Source organism: Eumetopias jubatus, unplaced genomic scaffold (assembly GCF_037043125.1).
Source record: "Eumetopias jubatus isolate StellerSeaLion01/CBP00866 unplaced genomic scaffold, mEumJub1_p1.0 scaffold_11, whole genome shotgun sequence".
Lineage (NCBI taxonomy): Eukaryota > Metazoa > Chordata > Mammalia > Carnivora > Otariidae > Eumetopias > Eumetopias jubatus.
This window is the reverse complement of record NW_028274817.1, coordinates 14,131,115-14,146,699: the sequence shown is the minus strand read 5'-3', so window position 1 is coordinate 14,146,699 and position 15,585 is coordinate 14,131,115. Positions and strand designations below refer to the sequence as shown.

The 15,585-nt window shown below is 44.2% G+C and overlaps 1 protein-coding gene across 1 annotated transcript in view; it reads left to right on the top strand.

Annotated features, from left to right (window-relative positions):
• ADGRG4 (adhesion G protein-coupled receptor G4) overlaps positions 1-1,906 on the top strand; it is a 118,527-nt gene extending 116,621 nt beyond the window's left edge. Inside the window, 1 exon segment of the mRNA XM_028094135.2 lies at positions 1,722-1,906. Within this exon segment, the coding sequence (XP_027949936.1) occupies positions 1,722-1,906 (185 nt within the window).
• The last annotated feature ends 13,679 nt before the right edge of the window (positions 1,907-15,585 follow it).

The window sequence follows — 15,585 nt, the reverse complement described above, 5'->3', positions numbered from 1 at the left end:
AAGGCAGACACTTAACCGACTGAGCCACCCAGGCGCCCCAGGAAAGGATTGATCTGAAGGCCCGAAGTGAAGGGAAAAGCAAAGGGAACAAGAACTTGGGAATTCAAGCTGATGTTGTGATGCCTCTGTGTTGTGTACTTCCAGCTGGACAATGGTGCAGTGACCTTTGGTTGCCTTTCTTAAGGACCAAAGTCAATTCTAGTTCACACATACAGAACAGCTTTGGCGGCCTGGCTGTAGTCATTCTCACACCTTCTCAGTGCTGGTGGTGGGACTTCCACTTGTATTTTTCATTATGTTGGCTTCACACAGCAGTTCTATTTCCAAGGTCTGCAGCCAATCTGGAATCAGCATGGTGGGTAAAAAAAAAAAAATAAATAGAGGCACCAAGGGGCACCTGGCTGGCTCGGTTGGTAGAGCATGCGACTATTGATCGCGGGATCATGAGTTCAAGCCCCACGTTGGCTGTAGAGATAACTAAAAAGGTTAAAAATAATAATAAAATCTTAAAAAAAAAAAATAAAGGCACCAAACTTGGAGTCAGAAGGCTTTGGTTCAAGTTCCAGCTCTGTCACTAACTCTGTGACCTTGGGCACATCTCTCCCCTACTCAGAGCTACATTCTCTCCACCTTCAACATGAGGAGGCTAGGATGGGTGGATAATCTCCAAAGTGCCTGCCAGCTTCTGGACTGTGCGGGGCAACATTGTTTCCCAGTTTAGGCTGGTTAACTAGTGTACAGTCTCAGTCTCCTTCTCTGTATGGGAAAGTTGATGCATTTGGAAAGACACTTTCCGTGCCCACAAGTGTCCATCGCTCTGGCCAGCTAACTTGCAGATAACATTCTGGTGCTCATATGGAGGCACCGGGGAGCCATAGCATACAATAGAGGGCAGGAGTTGTGGAAGCTGCTTAGTAGATAATAGTTGAGGCTGATAGGGAAATATCATTTTTGCAAAAGTGTTAATTGGTATTGGCTCTCCTGCTGTCCCTGGGGGATATAGTTTCATTAGCAAATATATGGCTCGAATGTACATGTCTTTCTTCGGGGTGGGGGGGCGGTAGCCACCGTGCCTAGGATTTTAGGGTTGTTTTTAATACCATGCCCAGGATTTTAGTGGTGTTGTACCAAGCAATAGATCCAGAGAGCCGAGGCGCCTGGGGTTGTGACCGTGACTCAGCTAGTAGGGCAGGTAGCCTAGCTTCTTGGGCCACAGGTTCCAAATCTACAGTCTGGATGTGGCCCTCAGAGAATCAGAGCTAGCAGCTTAATTTCCATTAGCACAGAGTGAAGCCATGCCTTCTGTACCACTGGGCACTCTCGGGCTTGAGAAACAGCAAAGGCTTCCAAGCAAGAATATCAAATTCACAGGGGCTGTAGGTATGTGTGTGTTACCAGTTTGTGTTGTCCCTTCCTGAAGGCCTTCAAGGTTTGTCCAGGAATATCCTCCCCTAGGTTAAGGTTACTATGAATAATACAGCCCGTTATTCACAATGCGGGAAGAACATATGCACTTGTAATGGCCCAAACAGTGCTGTTGGGATGAATGGATTTACCCTGGATCTGTATAAACTATCCAAGGAAAGCCCCACCACATTTACTTCCCCTCTAATTCCTCTACTCGCTCCTTCATGTGGTAAAAAAAAAATGTCTGATGCTTCTACTATCTGCGAAGTCCCCGATGCCACGGCTGAAAATGTTCTTTTTTTTCTTTAATGCAGGTGACTTTGATGAAGATCCCTACTGTTTCTCTCCCTTGAGTTGTGAAGTTGTGCCTAATTATGTGGGAAGAATATTACCTGTGGAAGTCAAAATGAATTCCACTCACAAAGATTTCTTGACTAATTCCCAGCAGAGATACCCACCTCCCCCCAGCCCCAGATTAGGGAAAATGTTGAGTTTGTGAAGCCATCTGCTCCGACTTTTATTCTAAATATTATTTTGGAAGGAGCAGAATGAAAGAGCATTTAGTGGATATTAAAGTCAGAATAATTCTCCTATTCATTGTTATAGCTGTTTCTTTCTTTTTCTAGGTAAGATTTGAGCCTACAGTTATGGTATATTCGGGAACACATGTCTACAGCACTGGAGATTTTGTTTCAGAAACTCTAAGTGTCCTATCCTGAAAGAAAAGAATCAAGATCCAGGGTCCTTAACTGCACTGGGAATGAAATAATTTCAGGTGGCCAAAGTTTTTGGATCCCCTGTTGGCTTGACACCCACAGGGGAAGTAGGAAGAGTCACAAGGTCATACCTTTTGGGAAAAAATATCCTGTTGGCCTGTCATGACAAAGCATCTGAAATCCCCATTATTCAAGTCACTCTTTGATTGAATCCCCTTGTTGACATGTAAACATGTTTTGTGAAGAGGGTGGCTCATCAATCCAGAGACACCAGTGATCTCCTTAGTGGGGATGGATTTCTCAGCCAAGACGGCCCCTGAGGGGACAGTGAGCAGGGTTCTGAGGAATGTAAGGAGCAGTTGCTGCTTGAGGCTGGTGGTTCTCTCTATGGAGGAAAGGACAAGTCAGGGTGAGCGGGGGAGTGCTGGGGCAGAGGTGAAAAAGAGCCACCCAGAGGCAACAGAGTGAGCGCGGAGCATGAATTCTGCCTGCTTTTTGCTCTGTGGCTAAGCTTGATGCTGTGCGGCCTTCTTAATCCTCTCCCAAATATTGCTACTGAGCCTTCCCAGCCAGGCAGGTTGCTCACATATGGCCTTGGGTAGCAAAGAATAAAGAGATAAACACTTTGGAAGGATACACAAGCAACCGGTATCAGTGGTGGCCTTCAGGAAGGGGAACTGGGTATCTGGGAAGAAGGGAGACTGACGTTTTGCCCTATGCCTCTTGATATCTTTCGAATATTTTACTGAGAGAATATATTGCTCTTTAGGCAATAAATGGGGGATTGGGCCTTTCCAGTGAGAAAGAGCTGGCTTCAAATCCCAGCTTTGTCACTTCTTACAGTTGAGACCCAGGGAAATAACAGTAATAGTACATTCGTTATAGAGTTCAAGTGAGACTTACACGAAGGCTACGCATTTTCAAGCACAGTGAAACACAGTACATCGTAACCCCTTTCTCTTTATAACCCACTAACCCTCTTACCTTGATCGCCTTGTAGCCCACCGACCGTATTTGCCCCATTAAAGTTACCACCTTGGATCCTGTAAGCAAGAGTTAATGCTGACTACTAAATGGACCGGAGCACTGGTGCCAGTCACTGGTATGAAGCTCATAGAACCCCCTTGGCCCCCTCTACCATTTGAGGTAATATAAAAAACGTAGGCAGGCCCTTAGGCCCCCAGACACCTGCCTCAGAGTCCATCCCCTTGCCTACGAAATTTTGCTCTTGAGGTAATCCCACAACCATCGTACTCCATAGGTCTGTCCGTGTACTTTTTTTTTTGTAGGGGAAGGTGCGTGTGTGAGTGTGTGTGCATGCATGCGTGTGTGCGTGCGTGTGTGTGTGTGTGTGTGTGTGTGTATGTGTGAGAGGACTAACAGAATGAACAAACTGTGTCTTGAATGTTGGAAAATGTCTTAGAACTAACAATATTGTCACCTTCATTCAAAAAACAAATTTAGGGACAGGACTTGGGTATAATTAGCAAATCTACAAATATATACATTCTGCAGATGCTTTGACTTGGGGGGTCATTTTGGCTGTGCAAATGCCCATGACTGTCCTGCTCCTGCTGGAGCGATGAATGTACAGCCGTCTCTAATGACCTGACATGCTGTCAAGAACAGAAACATTTTATAGAAAAGTTCATGATTCCTGTCATGACTCCTCCTACTAATTAGTAAAACAGGGGTTTTCCACAAATTAGACAACAATTTGAAATTATAGGAAAGATTAAACATCTTTCAGGCATCCTTTGGTTTGCTCTTCCTGTGTCCCCAAAATGGCTGACACTTGTGTGAAGGCAGGCCCACATGATTATGGAAGAGACCCTAGAATCTTTGTCCTGCTTTCAGTCAACAATCCACCCCCAAGTATTCATTGAGCCATGACACGGAGAGAAAGATTCAAATGTGTCATCCGTAGGTCACTACCTCCAACAGCTTACTGTCCACTTGAGGAGACCAGATACACACACTAGAAGAGTCAATGATTGAAGCAGCGAGGATATGGTGGAAGAGTAGTGCTTCACAGGCAGTAAATGATGCAGTTTTTAGTCAAGCTGAAGGTGGGGTATTCTAGGTTTGGAGGGGGACAGCTTCAGTAAGGCAGGATTTCATTTCTCAATAGCACAGGCAAATGTTCTGTATGAAGTACACGTCAGAAAATTCACAAAGCCCCTTTGGAGCTGCAAGGCATGGGCTCTGCCTTCTGATTCTCTGCTGTGTCTTAGGCACCCTGCGGGCAAGCTTGAAAACACTGAACAGTACTACACTTTATCTGGACCAAGTTTGAAGAAGCTCCTGCCTAGTACCTGAATCTTTACTTGTTTTGTCAGAAGTCCCAAAGGTGACGGTGACCCTCTGTGATGGTCTGCCTCCCCCTGAACCCAGAAACACAGGGTAAGAGGAGGTAAGGCTCGTCTCTTGACAGCTCAGGCCTATCGTTAATAGATGTCTTTCTGGTTCTGACCCTCAAGCATTTAGGGGACATGATGAGTCTGGAGCAATGGAGAAAGGACCTAGTTATACTTCTGTTGATTAGAGAATGAGATGGATTCAATTCATTCTTATAATGTCTGGCACCTCATAGGCCCTCCGTACATATTCATCATACACATGGATGAATGAATGGTCTATAATGCAGAGTATAGGAAAGCAATGGCTGACTTCCTTATCTAGGGTTTCTTATCTTAATGCTAAGTAAACCTATGTTACCCACCATATGTGAGCCCCATGAGGGCAGAACCCTTGTCTGTCTTGTCAATTGCTCTACAGCCAGTGCCTGACACACTGTTTCAGTTGAGGCTCTTATTTATTGTCTTTAAATTGACAACATTGTCAGTTCTGGTTACCCAAGGGAAAGGGAATTGGTGGAATGGGCTTGGGGAACTCAAATAATTTATGGGAAGGTTAAAGAATAGGGCTTGAAAAAAAAAGAGGTCTGCAGATCAGGAACCATAGGCGTCGCTTCCTAGCCAGGAAACATCTTGTAAGGGCATCAATCCTGGGAAAAATAAAGACTAATTTCTTCTATCCTCATGTTGTCAGCTTAAGATTCAGAGTCTCACAAGACTGCTTCTGATCAGCTGAGCTTACATTTTGTGCTGCACTAAGCAGTGGGATGAGGGATATGGCAGAAGAAACCTTCAGGGAGCCTTCTGGTTTTGGTAGTGGTAGGACAGGAGCTTGGATTTATCATCCCACCAAGAACACCCACAGTGGGGGAGAAGTCATTCTGCAAAAAGAAATGAGGGTGCTGTTAAGAATGGACAAGTAGGTGGCGGAAAATCCCCCATTTGCCCACTACACACAATACAGGACTGAATGTATTTTGGTTGAATGAATTGCTCATTCAGTAACATACTTCTTCGATGAGAGTGCAACCATGCTTGGAAGAGGAGTTCCCCCCACACACATCTCATTCATGTATTCACTTGTTTTTTAAAGGCTAGGGTATATCAGGACATGTTGAGAAAGCTGAAGAGTTCAAAATAAGCATCCCAGGATGATGGAGAAGAGTGCTGTTATAAACGGTGATTTTAAGAGATCTTGGGTACACAGGTTGACCTTGCTCTGAGGAAAATCGATATATGAAAACGAGCTTGGTGGTCTATGGTGTTGCCCCATCTCTCCAGAAGACTTTACAACTCATTATATTCTTGGAGTGCCTGGAAGGCTCAGTTGGTTAGGCGTCTGCCTTCGGCTCAGGTCGTGATTGCAGGGTCCTGGGATCCCAGAGTTCCGCGTTGGACTCTGCTCAGTGGGGAGTCTGCTTCTCCCTCTCCCTCTGCCCCCCCTTCAAATAAATAAATAAATAAAAATTTTTTAAAAAAACAACTCATTGTATTCTTCTGTGAAGCTGCTTCACCGTACTGCTTTCTAAAAGTCCCCCCACATATCTGAAAATATATTTTGAACCCAACTTCTAGGACCCTTCAGCTCTGATTAGGGAGGGCTGGGTTGTCTGGGAAGGAAGTGAGAAGGAGTACAGCTTACATTCTCCAGCTCACCATACTATTGGCAGGATAGTAACAAAGTGAGGTTCGTAGAAAAGGGGGAGGCATATGGCACTCAGGGCCTGCATTGGAAGACTCTGGTGTGAGTATAAAAAAAAGAACCAGAAGACATGAGTAAGTGGTAACTTCAAATATTGAAAAAAATTCATCTCATCTAAATATATAAGAAAACTACAGATGTTTCCTTAACATATGCAGTCCTATGCAAATGATTATGTAAATTAACCAAAAAGTTGGAACTGGCAAATTCCCAAGTTTCCAAGATTTTTCTTATGTTAACCTAGTATTCATCACAGAAACAAGGTTGAGAATTTTTGCTTACATCCCATAGCACTTAGATGTGGGGGGAGGCAAGACTGAAGGATACGTTACATTAACAGGGTGAAGGCACTCATATAGGGACATGCTGGATAGATGGTTAGATGGATGGATGGTTGGATAGATGTAAGGGTGGATGGATAGATAGGTAGATAGATAGATAGATAGATGATAGATAGATGATAGTTTTTCCCTTCAAAATGTTAGTCAGCTCATCCATCATGCTTGGTTGTGGGCAGCAAGGGGACTAGAAATGGAAGTGAATCTGAGTTGTGGTGAATTTTGATGAAGGCCTAGTTCATGCAAGAAAGATTAAAAAAAAAAATCCTCAGCCCACAAATTCCCAGAGGAATGGCGCACTTTAGAGGCAGTTACAGGGGAAGAACGAAGACCTAGTGTAACAGGCTCCATCCAATCTTCAGACACTGGCCCTTTCAGGGGTAGAGATGGAGGGGGATACTCTGTGGTGGGTCAGACTGCCCCAGCCAGCATCATCTGGGTCTTTCATGGACCGAAGATATGAGGTTGTGAAGACTGACAGCAGACTCTAGCTGTCTTCCATCCAGAAAGTCCTCAGATGGTAGTGTAATAGACATACTCTTCTGCACCTTGACTTTTTTGTTATTGTTTTTGTTGCATCACATTTAACAATACAACAGGACACAAAGAGCTTCCTTTTTTTCTAAAGGCTGCATTGTACTCCATGGTATGGCTATACCATAACTTTTTAAGCAGATTCCCTAATGACAGTTTCCAAACTTCTCTTTCAAGTAAATGCTGCAATACATAGCCTTGTACCTGTGGATAAAAACAGAAATCAGGTTGTGGACCTGAGGTTGGGAGAATTATGTCCTAGTATTGGGGCCAGTAGCTATGTAGCTAATGAGTGGTAGAAGAGGATCCCTCTCTGCCTCCTTTTGACCTGAGTCTAGAAATGAGAGCAAGTAAAGGTTTGAGGCAGGTCTGAAGTTCTTTCTACCCATTATCTAACCAAGTGCAGCATGCTGGGCGTTATAGGCATTTCCTCTGTGCCCAGTTCTATGCCATGGAAAATAGAACAATGACTAAGCCACAGTTCAACCCATAACAAACTGGGACCATCCTTGGGGTAAAAAACATCCACACCCGTAACAATCTGTCCACAGTAACATATGTTAACTCCTCAAATTGCGTGATATGGACCTTTAGGGATCATACACAGTAGCCCCTTAATTATGAATCTAATTCCACAAATACTTATTGAGCATCCACTCTGATTGAGGAACCAGACAAGACAGATACAGTTCCTCTAATCGTCTGGGGAGACGGAAAGTGAAGCACGCAATCACAATCCAGTGTGTGCTACTCTCATCCGCTACAACTGAGGGTTCCAATTTACACAGCTGATGAGAGGACAAACAGGTATGGCCTCTTTGGAAAACTGTTTTGTAGCTTCTAATAAAGAGTTAAACATACTCTGTGACCCGGCCGTCCCACTCCTAGAAAAATGCAAACATATGTCCGCAAAAAGACTAGCACACAAAGGTTCACAGCCACTTTATTCATAACAGCCAGGAAAGTGCAAACAACTGACATTGCTCACCAACAGGTGAACGGAAGACGGTGGGCTGCTTGTACAATGGAATACTATGTAACAGTAACAAAAAAATGAACTCTGGATATGGGTAACCACATAGATAAATATAAACAATATGTTGAGTCACAGAAGCCAGTCACAAAAGGGTATACAGTGCATGATTTTATTTACAAAGGCAAAAATAACCGATGATTCTAGAAGTCACAATCGTGGTGATCTCTGGGGCAGGGGGACGTGCTGGGAAGGTGCAAGAGGGAACTTCTGGGGTGCTAGAAATGGTGTAGATCTTGGTCTACATGGCGGTTACACAGATAATATATTCCTATAAGAGTTCATCCAGCTGCACACTTGAAATAGTGCACTTTATGCATTACTGTGTGTATGCTGTGTCTCAGTTGAAAAGTGGAAGGAAAAAAGCCGCACACTTTTTTTGAAGGCACATTTGCAGTATCTGTCCAAATGTGTATGTACGTATACTCACCCCAGAAATCCCATTTCCAACATCCTACCCAGCACAGGAATACAAAGATATGTGGACAAAGTTTTTTTTTTTTTCAGTTTTATTTCTTTTTCTAATGTTCACCTTTTTATTTTTTAATTGAATATAATTAACATACAATGTTATATGAGTTTCAGGTGTGCAACATAGTGATTTAATAATTCTACATATTATATTATTCAGTGCTCACCATGGTAAGTGTACTCCCCATCTGTCATTAAGCAATGTTATTACAATATTATTGTAATATTCCCTCTGCTGTACTTTTCGTCTCTGTGACTTATTCTACAACTGGAAGTTTGTACGTCTTAATCCCCTTTACCTATTTTTGTCCGTGGGCAAAGTTATTTACTGAAACCTTGGAATAGTGAAAACTGGGAATAAACTAAAGTCCGGCGATATCCTAATACATAAATAAACATGGCCTATATGTCATATGGGATGATATGCAGCTGATAAAAAGAATAAGTTATATCAATATGATTAAAACGGTAAAGATATCCACAATATATTTTTATTCTAGAAAGCAAGTTGCCAAACAGTACATATAGTATAATAAAGTGTGTGTACAAACAAAATTGTGTGCGTGAAATGCTACCTTCCTTGTCAACAGTGGCTTACCTCTGGGGAGAGTGACTGGTGGGGGCTTTCAGTTTTTAGTTTAAATACTCATGTATTGTTTTCATTTTTATAACAAGCATTTGTAGCTTTTGTAATTTAAAATTTTTGTAATGATCGGAATATATACAGTGCTATGAGTTTCCCTGGCTTGGGAAATCAAATGGCTGATGATGCCCTTCACTCACTAAGATAATAATAGTGGAGGTGATCGAAGGGGGCGGTTGGTGAGAAAGATGATAAATTCAGTCTTGGACATCTGGTTTTGAGCTGCAGACATCTGGAAGGGAGGTGACCTGTAGGTCTGGGGCAGAGGAGAGCAATTAGGGATTGGAGATCAAGATTTGGGAATATGGATGGCAATCCAAGCCACTGTAGGAATGAATGAGATTATGAAGGGATAGTATGTGGAGGACTAAGGGGAGCAAAGGGCCCCAGAAATGAGGAACATCAAGGAGCAGACAGAAGCGGATCAGCCTGCAAAGGATACCTCGAAGGAATGACTAGAGAGGTAGGAAGAAAATCAGGAGTATTAGATGTCACGCAAGCCAAGGAAAGAGAAGTTCATGATAGACAAAGTACTCAGTGGTGACAAGTGCTGGTGCAAATGGACATATGATAAGGAGAGAAATGTGGGTTCTGGATTTAGTGACAAGAGAGCTTTGGTGAGATCCAGGAGGTTGTATGCGTATGGGGGCAAATGTAGCTCTTTCAATAAATGTAGTTGCTAAGTTGCAGGAGTTGGTCACTGGAAGGGACTGAGGTTGAGAGAGATTTTTTTTTTTACATAATCTTTTAAAGATTTTAATTTTAAGTCATCTCAACACCCAATGTGGGGCTCGAACTCACAACCCCGAGATCAAGAGTTGGAAGCTCTCCTAACTGAGCCGGACAGCCGCCCTGAGAGAGATTTTTAACATGTAGTCTTAAAATCAGAAAGACTTGAACACCTTGACGTGGTGATGGGAAGTAGCTAGAAGAAGTGTAGAGACCCAAACATTGAGGGGGACAGGGTGTAATTAGCCACTAGAGCAAGGAAGGAGGGGGCTGGGACCCCCAGGCAGACGGACAGAGTCGGTACAAGGAACTCAAGGGTGCTCTCATCTGATAGCTACTATTTTCTCCACGAAGTAGGAGGTGATAGAACCTGCTGAGAGTGTGGGGAGAAGTGATAAGATGGAGAACAGGAGGAAGTGCTGAGGAGGGAAACAGAAGCATGGGGAGGCCTCCTCAAAGCTCCGCTTGCTGTGAAGGACCATGGTCTGTGTCATTTGGGGGGATCATGGGAGGACATCTCCTGGGAGTAAGGGTAGAGGTAGAGGGTCTGCATGACGGCACAATCTCTGACCAACTAGATGGATGGATTCAAACCCCCAGTCGATTCAGTGAAGAAAACCTAATCCCATAGCTATTCGGCACCGCAAGAGCCCCAGTTCTGCTCACTGCCTTAGCTGAACATTTGGATGTCATTCCATCACCGGAGGCTCTCGAGTGTGTTGGAGCAAAGGAGACCCTACCAGGAGCACTTCGCCATTCTAGTCACAGCTCAGAAGGGGTCCCTTTCCTAGTCATGCCTGCACTTACAATTCTGTTCTAAATTGGAAAGCGTCTTATTGCAGCATTATTTATGGTGACAGGAAGTTGGAAGCAATCTGGCATTCATCACCAAGAGAGTGGAGAGGCAAAATGCGGTTGGAGGCACACTCTGGAGTAGTTTTCAGCAATTAGAACCAGGGGATTCGATGTACATAGAGCAACATGCATAGGCTTTTAAAACACCATGCTGGGTAAAAAAAAAAAAAAAAAAGCAAGAGACAGAATAATATATATAACCATATCATTTACAGAAAGTTAAAGAGACATTTACTGAAAATGAGAATATACACTTTGTAAGAACACATACAAACAAAAATGGAGTACTTAAACAGAAGAGAAAGGTTGCCAATGAGGGAGAAGGGAGCATGTGAACGGAGCATGGGGGTGACAGGCAATAATAAATAAATTAAACCAGGTACCAATGATAAATGTGTCGGGAGCTGGGTTTGATGAACTCAACCCTCTGCAGCTAAGGCACTGCCTAGATGCAGAGATAAAGAACAAATGGAAACACTTCCTAGGCTCTTGAAGACTTTGTTTCCAGCCACACCTTTACCTCCAACCCAGAGTAACGGGCTCACCCAGGAGGATAAGCTGGAGGAGAGCATGCCCGTCATGAAGGGCTGCCCCTCCCCTCACCGCTCATTTTAGGGATGAAGAGACGGAGTCCCTGAGAAGAGAAATGACCAGGCCAAAGTCATGGCCTCAGTTGCAAAGCTTAGACTAGACCCAGGCCTACTGGGCCCAGGACTCCTTTCTCCTGACCACGAGTACCCACTCAGGAGATTTCTCCCATGTTTTGTTGTTGTTTGCTTCTTAAATGAATTCGACTCCATCTTGTGGTTTCTGCTTCTTTCATATGTTTTTTTAGTTTTTTTTTTTTTATTTGAGAGAGAGAATGAGAGAGAGAGAGCGCACATGAGAGGAGAGAAGGTTAGAGGGAGAAGCAGACTCCCCGCCGAGCAGGGAGCCCGATGTGGGACTCGATCCCGGGACTCCAGGATCATGACCTGAGCCGAAGGCAGTCGCTTAACCAACTGAGCCACCCAGGCGCCCTTTCATATGTTTTTTTAATTGAAAAATAAAAGCTGGAAAAGAGTGCACTGCCCTGACCTGCCTACACAAAGCCAGTGAAACTTAGCTGATTGCAAGAGTTCTCAACTTTTTTTTTTTAATTTATGGTATACTACTGAATACTAGAATTTGTGGGAGCATGCTTCAAGGGGTTTCAAAAGTGTACTAAGCAGGTCAGTAATAGTAACAACGCAGTCCCTTCTGCGGTATAACAATGCCTCACGGGGCCTGAGGAGGCATAATGTTTATCTATGTGCTTCTCAACACATGTCAACCTTGGGTCATGGTTTGAAGTGGAACAGTTCCCTGCCCTGACCACCCTAACTTATATACCCAGGAGACAAGTGAACGTGAAAGCTTTCTGGAGACCCGGGCGATACTTTTCTGCAAGATTTGTTCCATGTATTTGATGTTGCCCTATGCCTCCTCCTCCTTACACAAACTGAATTCCAGTCTGTTCTATGTTACATGACCTACTCAACTCAGTGTTCTTTAGGACAGTCTTCATCATAACAGGTTGTATGCTCAGTGTCACAAAACTACTGTGGCACTCAGGAAGGGTTCGGGGCACACCTGCTGAGAACCACTGCTCCAGGCTGCAATGAGATATAGTTAAGGGCAGGCGCTTTAGCATCAGAGACTCCAGAGTTTAGATGCGAGACCTATCACCATGTAACCAAACTTTGGCAAGATACTTAAGCTTTTTAACTGGAGCCAGCAAACATAAATGGGTCTGCTATATGCAAGGTACTATTCTAGGTGCATGGGGGTAGGGTAGCAAGCCAAACAGGTGAAAACCCTTGCCCTCGTGGAGCTGACATTCTAATAGGGGGAAATAGACAACAAACAATTAACATAATAAATAAGTAAATTATGTGATATTGGTAGGAGGTGGTGTCATGGGCTAAAGAAGAAGCTGAGAAGGATATTTGGGCATTGGGTTGCCAGGGAGAGGATACAGCTGGCAGTATTAAATGGAGTGATCAGGGTAGGTCTTATTGAGAAGGTGACATCTGAACAAAGAGAAAAGGGAATTAGCCACATGTCTACCCGTGGTGTGTGTGGGGGTTATTCTTGGCAAGATCAAGGAATGGGGAGGTAGCAGCGGGGGTAGCAGTGAGAAATAGTTGAATTCTGGATATATTTTGTAGGTGGATCCGTCATGATTTCATGACTGATTGGGGTATGGTGACTGAGAAAAAAAAAAAAGATATCAAGAATGACCCCAAGGTTTTTGGCCTGAACGATGAGAAGAACGGAGATACTGCCTACATCTGATAAAGAGTACATTTTGAAGCAGGTTTTTCTTTTGTCTTACTTTTTCATCATGGGGAAAGATCAAGAGCAGTGTTTTGGGCACATTGAGATGTCTATTGGAAATCCTAGTGAAGATGATGTTGAGCAGGAAGTTGGATACACAAGTTCAAGGGGGAAGTCTGGGCTAGAGGTATAAATTTGGGAGTCACTGGTGTAGAGATGACTTTGAGACTTCATGAGACCCCCAGAGGAGTGAGTGGAAATAAGAGAAGAGCCCCAAGGACTGAGTCCTGAGGCCCCACCAGCATGGAGAAGTCAGGGGAGAGGCCCGAACGGCAAAGGAGACTAAGAAGTATCTGAGAAGTTGGAGGAAAACCAAGACAGCATGGTGTCCTGAAAGTCAAGGGAAGGGAGTGCAACAAGGAGGAGGGAGCGATCCACCATCTTCAACACTGCTGATGGCTCAAGAAAGGCTGTGACTGAGAACTGACCCATGGGCTGGGAATGGGAAAGCTCTCAGTGACTTAACTAGAGCAGGTTTTATGGAGTAGTGGAGGCAAGAACCTAACCAGAGTGGCTCTGAGAAAAAAACTGGAGACAGGGAATAGAGACAACTCTAATGAAATGTGTTGTGAATGGACTAATCGTCTTGCCTATGTCTCAGTGTTATTGAAAAAATTACGAGACTCAACAAAACGATTTTGCCTACTAAGACAACGCATGTAACATGCCTGTCACACAGTAGGTCCTCAGTGAATGGCAGCCATTATCTTTATGCTGTTTACACTGGAATCGAAAGCATGTTCTGACACCTTTCTACATAATACAGACTTTAATGTCTTAGACCAATGTCTTAGATGAGTCATTGTGTGAGGGAAACAAACGAACAAAAATCTCAGAAATAAGTTTTGCTGTAGTGCACATCAAACCACATCCCACAAGATGACCTCCAAAGAACTTATCTGCTGAGTTTTCATCACATTTGTGTTCCCTAGGATATAGTAATTATATGTAACTACCAGAGGCCTAAGAAAAAAGCTTCTTTCAAAAACACAATCTTCTCTCAAAATGGGACAAGCATCTCCATTAGCGAGCAGGTCTCTTGAGTATCACAAGGCTGTAAAGTTGCCTCCTTTTTTCCTGTACATACAATATTTTTTTAAAAGATTTTATTTATTTATTTGAGAGAGAGAGAATGAGAGATAGAGAGCACGAGAGGGAAGAGGGTCAGAGGGAGAAGCAGACTCCCTGCTGAGCAGGGAGCCCGATGTGGGACTCGATCCCGGGACTCCAGGATCATGACCCGAGCCGATTTCCTCTCTCATCCCCTAATGGCCAAGTTAAGTGCCATAGAAGGAAACTGACATCTGAGACGTTTTCTTTTTCCTGTCCAAGCCGACGCTCCCTCTAAACTTTTTTTTTTTAAGATGGTGAACAAACAGTATTACATAAGTGTTATGAAGACTGAGCAGTTCGGAAGAGAGTTTAGTTGTGAAAGAAAACACAACTTAAAACGAAGTGAACCTGACCGGTACGTCTCGGTTACACAGAACCATTAGGGTGCCGTATGTTAATTAGGCATGACTGGTGAACAGTTGGCATGAGTGATTCGAATTAGCTATTGTTTTACACAGCCAAGTCTGATTGCATCTTTCCTCTGTTAATTTTCTGGCACTAATATTGCTATTGATGATGAGAATGTGTTCCAAAACAGCACATTCTATTGTGTGTGTTTATTTGTTAATTCCTTCCTGTTTCAAAGAGAAGGAGTTCTTCCTTTCTAACACCCACCCTCCCATCACCCCCTCAGCGACCTACCACCCCACGATGCAAGTCTGTCCCTCTCTGCTCACAATGCCCAAACCTCTGGCATATTAAGCTTCCTTCCCCAGGCCCTGGCTCCTCCTCATGTCACCGCCCCCTCTTCTTTCTGCCAACACCCAACCCCTCACAGTCCCCGCTCTTCCTTCCCCTGCGACCGGGCTCCGTGGTCCACTGCGACCGGGCTCCGTGGTCCCCTGCACCACCGAAATTGCTCTGGCAAAGATCACCGGGGACCCACTGATTGGCCGATCTGATGACCCCCTCCCGCACCCCAGCCCCTATCCTCTCCAGTCTGACACATCGTCCTCCCTCAGCTTCCTTGACAACTAACTCCTCGGTCCTGGCTCTCGGCTTCTCCCAGGGCCCTCTCCTTAGTCTTGTTCTCCCTGGGAGAAGGACTTCACTTCCAGGGCTTTCCTTATCAGGAACAGGCTTGTAACTTTCATGTCTGTACCTGTAGCCCAAAGCTCTCTGCTGAACTCCAGGCCCATATTTCCAACTTTTATTGGACACCTGCCCCTAAATGACTCATAAACTCAAACTCCACGTGTTCACATCCAAACTCATTACCTTCATCCCCATCTGCCCCAGTCTGTGCCAGTGCCCAGACTGGAAAGCTGGGAGTCTGTCTCTGTTGCCTCCAACATCTGGCCACCCGCATTTAATGTGTTCCACAGTTCC